Source organism: Pavona decussata, unplaced genomic scaffold, assembly GCF_977016875.1.
Source record: "Pavona decussata unplaced genomic scaffold, jaPavDecu1.1 SCAFFOLD_71, whole genome shotgun sequence".
NCBI classification, from domain to species: Eukaryota; Metazoa; Cnidaria; class Anthozoa; order Scleractinia; family Agariciidae; genus Pavona; species Pavona decussata.
In genome coordinates, this window is record NW_028145490.1 from 2,946,670 (window position 1) to 2,953,099 (window position 6,430).

At 36.5% G+C, this 6,430-nt stretch overlaps 1 protein-coding gene across 1 annotated transcript; it reads right to left on the reverse strand.

Moving 5' to 3' along the window:
- Nucleotides 1-619: 619 nt before the first annotated feature.
- LOC146477340 (uncharacterized) lies at nt 620-6,025 on the reverse strand. The gene is made up of 9 exons (XM_085113546.1): nt 5,990-6,025; nt 5,858-5,878; nt 5,247-5,255; nt 4,918-5,140; nt 3,984-4,004; nt 3,235-3,441; nt 1,937-1,957; nt 1,451-1,633; nt 620-675 (listed from the first exon to the last, which is right to left on the reverse strand). The coding sequence occupies exons 1-9, from the start codon at nt 6,023-6,025 to the stop codon at nt 620-622; spliced, it is 777 nt and encodes a 258-aa protein (XP_084969672.1).
- Nucleotides 6,026-6,430: the final 405 nt, after the last annotated feature.

Genomic DNA, 6,430 nt, shown 5'->3' on the forward strand with positions numbered 1-6,430 from the left:
GTCACCCTTTGCCTGTAGGGATGAGAGGTTAAACAGTGCCACGAGGAATATTACCAACTTTGTAACCACTCACTTGATTAATAATCGTTCCTAAGTTCGTCACCATAGCAACGGGGAACGCAGAAACAGATTCGTCGTTTCTTTTTACCCCGCTTGGAGATGAAGCATTTTCGGCGCGAGTAATATGGACAACGACGACGACGGCCTGAAAAGATTAAAAGAGTAACATTCATTATACATAAAAAAGAAAGACAAAGAGAAACTCTGAAACTTAAACGGACGGGACTGGAGAAGTTACTAGGCTCATCTCAAATATGATGAGAAAATGAATGTTGTGAAGATATTGAACACAACAAGAATCTTCTTGATTATTATTAATCTTTTTTTTTTTCGCTTATTTAGAATCCAACACGTGTTTAGTCTGTGCAGATTTATTCAAATAATATTTATTACTTTATATTGCACAAATTAACATACTAACACATGGTCAAATGCACATCACAATAAAACTATTACTACCAATACTAACTAAACATATATGAATAATAATAATAATAATAATAATAATAATAATAATAATAATAATAATAATAATAATAATAATAATAATAATAATAATTCAAACAATTGCGTTAGAATTATAATGATCCTTACCTTTGGAGGGATCTTCAAAGTCTGAAAGGACGAGGTGAATGCATTTAGAGGCGAAAAGTATAAACAGCCTTAATATCTTATTACTTGGACTGTACTATCAGTTTCGTTTTCCCTTTCAATCCGAATTTGATCTTTCCAGAAAGAAAGTTGAAAAATAACCTGTGCATTGCCCCAAACCCTCTTTAAGAAGCGGCTGTGTCCAGGTTATGAAAGCATGAAGCGATTAGGGATACTTGGTGTGCTAAGTAAACTTGCACTTTTTCTTAGTTGCGACACAATGTTGGAGGGATTTAAAGTTTCTTGAGCCACTACCCACTAGCATCTAAAGTATATTAAAGTTTTCCAAGCGAGGAAACACCAAGGGACATAATTTATAATTTATCTCTTTATAGGAACACTGCAAATATTTCAAACTGAAGTTCGTACTCCAGAGAGGCTTGCAGACATTTTGCCGCTTTTTCTGTGAAATAAATACGGGTAGTCCGTTTGCACGGCCTATAATACATAGCCAGAATCGCGAGACGGTAAGCGGTTGAAAACCGCAGGCACATATTTAATATGGCGGCCAAAGTAAATAAATGACTAAGTAATGGCTTCTAGAAAGATCTAAGAATGTGACTACAGCCGGTTATTTTCCAATTTAAAAAAATCCTTTTGACTCTCAGCGAAAAATTAATATTTTCAAGTTAAGAAACGATTGGGAAAACAAGGTATAGGAATTCTGTTCTAAGTACTACTTGGACGTAGTCTTAAGATACGGGTGAAGTTTACAACAGTTCAGATACTGAAAACTTACCATAGCTTGTTTCCTCAAGTTCTTCCGCTTCATCTTCTGCCATTTCATCACTCATTTGATAGTCGTTTTCAGTCTCGTCACCATAACGACGCTTCACGCAGACACAAACCCGTCGTTTTTTGTAACAACGCTTGATGATGAAACATTTCCGGCGGAACTTTAAGGGACACTTTCGGCGGCGAGCTAAAAATAAGGAGGGGAACAGTAACTAGAGTGATGCCAGCTCAAAATTTCGTAGCAAATGATATATTGACCTTGGTTTGAACGTAATTGTGGAGGAGTTGGGGTGATTGGGGGGTACTAGATATTGGGGGAACAAGACGTAATTTTATATAAATATGTTAAGAAAAAAAGCAGTAAGATTATAACATCTTAAGTCAATATTTCAATTTTATCTTCAATTCAGCAAAGCAGTGCGATCGATAAACATTTCTCATTCAACTACTTATCAAAACATCACTTTTTTGTGTGGCAGCTCTCCCTTACCTTTCGTTGGGTCTTCAAGAGCTGGGGAAGGAAACAACAACTGATCAGTCTCAAACAGGTGCTTCATCTTGTAGGTTAAAAGAGGGCGCAGCTATATCTAACTTTAAAAGAACTGTAGTGCTGCGTCGGTAGGGAGTGGAACGAATCGATCTGACGAAAGTTAACGCTCGAAACATCAGCACTCGAATCTCTTTACAGTGGCCAAATTACCTTATCGACTTTGTTAATAAAACCAAGCATTCGTTTCATATCCAACTTTTAAGTTTTAAATATAAACTCGTAACTCGACAGGACAAGGAAATTTATGACTTTTATCTTATGCACACCAGGGCCCCGTTTCTCGAAAGTCCCGTAACTTACCGGGCCCAGTAAGTATATTTTTAAATGTTTTTTTCGCCGATTACACTGTGATTTCAGATATGGTACTTGGCCAATGTGTTTATAGAATTATAAGATTTTGAAATCTGGTATTCAAAGCTAACAAAAAAATGACTTCCATTAGGTAACATTTTTCACCAAAAACACTTATCGGGCCCGGTACTTACCGGGACTTTCGAGAAACGGGCCCCTGAGCCTGTAACGAGTCTCCTACGAGCGAGTGTTTGTACGATCCTGTAGGAGGTTGATTCAAAAGAGAGGAGAGGGGAGCGGACGAAAGCATTAAATAAATGTCTGTGGCAGTATTCTGTAATAGATATATTGTCATACATAAGGGGAGGTATAAACCATGAAATACAAGATCCAACAGCTCTCTGGGAAACGTTTGACCTATGAGCTTATTTGTATTCTTTTTGCTAGAAAATAAAGAGATCGAACGTGCGGATTCTAGGGCTTAAAACTTACATACCGTTTTTTCTGACGGGCATAAAGAAAAAAGCACGAAATATGCGCACGAGAAGTAGATCACCCCATAATTCCATCAGGTCGCACCGTTTACTATTCACGACATGCGCGGCTCAATGTTTTTTCAATCGAGTGTATACTGGGAGCTATGTTTTCTCGAAACAGCTGTTCGTCAGCCACGACTATGATAACGTCAGTCCTCCCCTAAATGGTGCCATTATCTCTCGATCTTAGAAGATTCCCCATAGCTTATAACACGTGGAATTACCAGCAATGGCTCTTATTAAACAAAACATTAATGCAAAGCGCCACAGTTTTTATTTGCTTGTTACTTTAACGCCTTTCGGAGCAGCATTGAAGTCTCAGTCCTTTCCTAGCGTTGAGAATTTCAAATTAATAAGAACACACTGTATATGAATTGGTTGACAACATCGCAGGTCTCTGCTCTGACTTACCAGCGTCCGATTCGTCCTCAATGTTGTCTTCAAGTTCGTCCATTCCATCTTCAGCTGGATATTCATCACTCATGATCAGTTGCTGATTGTCATTTTCGGTTTCATCGCCGTAGCAACGACGGACGCAGAAACAGAAGCGTCGTTTTTTGTAACCAATTTTCACAGTAACGCATTTTCGACGCAATTTTTTGGGACAGCGACGACGACCTAGAAGTTAAATAACACCTTTAAGGTCAAGCCTGTCCACTTTTAATCAGCTTACAATTTGATTTTAATAGTACTGAGTTTTCTGTGGCTACTGAGACGCATACGGGTCGTCCAGTTAATTTAATTTGTTTTGCTTTGAGTTTTGTTTCGTTTATTAGTTGGAAAAGAGTCTTTCTAAAGCATTCATATGTATCTTATATTAAAATCACTATTATTTTTATCATAGCGCTTATGAAGAAGTAAGTAAGCTAATTTATATTCGAAGAAAAAGCTACTCGTAATTAACCAGCGTTGAGATAACCGTAAGTTGTTTTATTCGAGTTAGCAAATAGCAACTTGAAAAACTGACGTCGCCTTAGTTCCTGGTAGCACCGCATCGGTATCGCAGAGACCATGGGTTAAAATCCTGCTTCGGCCTGTTTTATTATTTTTTCAGTCTTTTCAGGCTTTTGATTAGCAACTGCGTAAGTTGCGTACATAACTGTCAGGGTCTTATAATATTGAAGCCGCGTAAAATATAGATCACTTACTGCCGTACTTACGTTTGGATGGATCCTCAAGGTCTGAAAATACAAAAACGAACAAAAAAAAATCAATAAGAAGTCAACAAAATGTTTACAAAATTTTTACTCTACATAGTCCGAGAATTGGAAGAAATAGAGCACATAATTTTTCTAAAGTTTCTAAAATCCACCTTCAAAAGAAAGCTTCTTGATTTCCTCAGTTAATTGCATGAAACGTCCGACTCTGTTATGTCTTTATAGTCTTACCACCGTATGTTAAAAAATCCAAATACAATGTCTTTACTGGTCTTAAAGTCCTAACTATCTCCGAGGAGACCTCTCAGTATAAGCCCGGGGGTTTCTTGAGGTCTCCTCGCCACTTCTTACTTCTTATTAAACTATTATTATTTACTCTAAACTTATGTACGATCCTAGTCTATTATTCATTGTAACTTTCTATGTTTGTATGTCGTGGTGAATAAATAGATAAATAAATAAATAAATAAATAATAAATAAAAAAAATAGATAAAGTACTTCAAAAACTCTTTCCCATTTGAACTCCACAAAATTGGAAGATGACAATATATGACGTAGAATCACGACATTTGTTCTGCACCGCGGCCAGCCTACTTCAGTAGATCTACCATCTTAGATTTCTTGATTTCTCCAAGACGTCATAAAATCACCCAAGTTGACTCAAAAGTAATCAGAACTAATAAATTGACGCTAAAACGCTAAAAATGCGAACGGTATGAGGATGACTATAGGAGGAAAATAATGAAATTTGGAAAACATAACTCTTAAAACCTTGTCGCCATGAAAAAATGACCAATGGTATGGTTGATATACTTAATTGTTACCAGAAACATTTTAGGAAAAGCCTGAAGGTTTGGTAGTGTTGTTTCGCTATAAAAAGTTTAAGAATCTGAGGAATGCCTAGAAACTTGGGTATTTTTTATCGTAAATGCTTACTGGTTTCCTCAGAATCTTCAGCTTCTTCTTCATCCTCTGCAACATCATCACTCATTTGATCGTCGTTTTCAACTTCGTCGCCATAATAGCGCCTAACGCAGATACAAAATCGGCGTTTTTTTCCACAATTCTTGAAGGTGAAGCATTTTCGACGCAGAAATTTGGGGCAAAATGGACGCCAACCTGAGAATTCAAGGGAAAACACCTCCTCAATTCCTTTTCTCTTAAAAACAAACATTTACTTAAGTACAGCAATATGGCCCTCTCTCTTGAACCTGAATGAAATCCTTAAGCGTTTTCCGACATAATGTATACGGTCTCTTTCTTACTTGCCCGCACTGCAACGAACAAAATGGAAAAAGAAAAGTCGTATTGCGAAGTGTAAAAAACTATCGGTTTGTCGTTATCTCCTTTCGTTGTAAAACTAAATTTAGAGACGTTTTAGTCCATGCGTGAGCTGGGTAATTGCAATTTTATTGTATAATTATATTGTATTGTAAAAACTATGATGTTTTCCTATGTTATATCGTATTGTAATTTTCTTTCTTTTTTTCTGCTTTCGAAAGTCTTGGTGTAATTATTTTTTTGCTCTCACCCAACGTTCGGGTGGGAACTGTACTGTTCTTCAACTTTTTGTTAATATTATAATAAGTGATGTTAAACGAGGTTAAATGAGTCGAGGCTTCTTTTGGCATGAATGCGTTAACAAATTTATAGATATTGTGGTTTGCTAAATAAAGAACCTCCAAATTATAAAACGGTTTATATTTTGGGTTAAATACACTTGATTATTAAGAGATACAAGAAGAACTATTAGAAACCCGGTCACGCTTTTTTTTTGCCCTAAGAAGACGGGAAAGTTTTTTTATCAGCAAATTAAGCCTTATTTTATTCAAAATTCATGTTTTTCGACAACAGACTCACTGCTCGTCAGGCTCACCTTTTCTTGGGTCTTCAAGATCTGGAAATAGATACGTAAATCAGCTAGAAACTTATACGATAACGGAAGTAACGTCATAAAAAGACATTTATCCCCCCCCCCCCCCAACTCTTTTTGTTTTCGAAGACCTACCGTAAAATTTGCTTTCAGTTCATTATCCTTGCTCATATTACTTGGCGATTGGAAATTCTGTTGTAACATAACTTTCCGGTTAAGTTTGAATAAATGTGAGCTCTTACCGGTTTCTGCTTCACTTTCCAAGTTGTCTTCAAGTTCTTGAGCTGACAAATCAGAAAATGATACGAAGAGTCAGTTCAGAGGTTTTGAGGAATGAAAACAAAATCCCAGTTAGGTGTTGTCATTAAACTGTTCTTCGCTAAATGCCAATTATGATAATTGAGGACTTGTAGCTTCTTCACTGACAGCTGGTTGGTAAATAGTAGTTTTAAACTCACCATCTTCTTCTTGGATCAAGGCATCTAAGAGAAAACCAAGAACAAATTATTAGGAATTCTGAATAAAGTTGACAAAATAAGCAAAGTAACAGTAATTCTTTGTCGAATATAAAATTTA

What these genes read in the sequence shown, in the direction of transcription:
- LOC146477340 (XM_085113546.1), bottom strand. Translation starts at nt 6,025, where the DNA reads ATGAGCAAGGATAATGAACTGAAAGCAAATTTTACG. An exon ending in CCTTGAGGATCCATCCAAAC is followed by an intron (nt 3,442 to 3,983) that starts GTAAGTACGGCA and finishes TTTAACTTCTAG; the next exon opens with GTCGTCGTCGCTGTCCCAAA. An exon ending in TCTTGAAGACCCAACGAAAG is followed by an intron (nt 1,634 to 1,936) that starts GTAAGGGAGAGC and finishes CCTTATTTTTAG; the next exon opens with CTCGCCGCCGAAAGTGTCCC.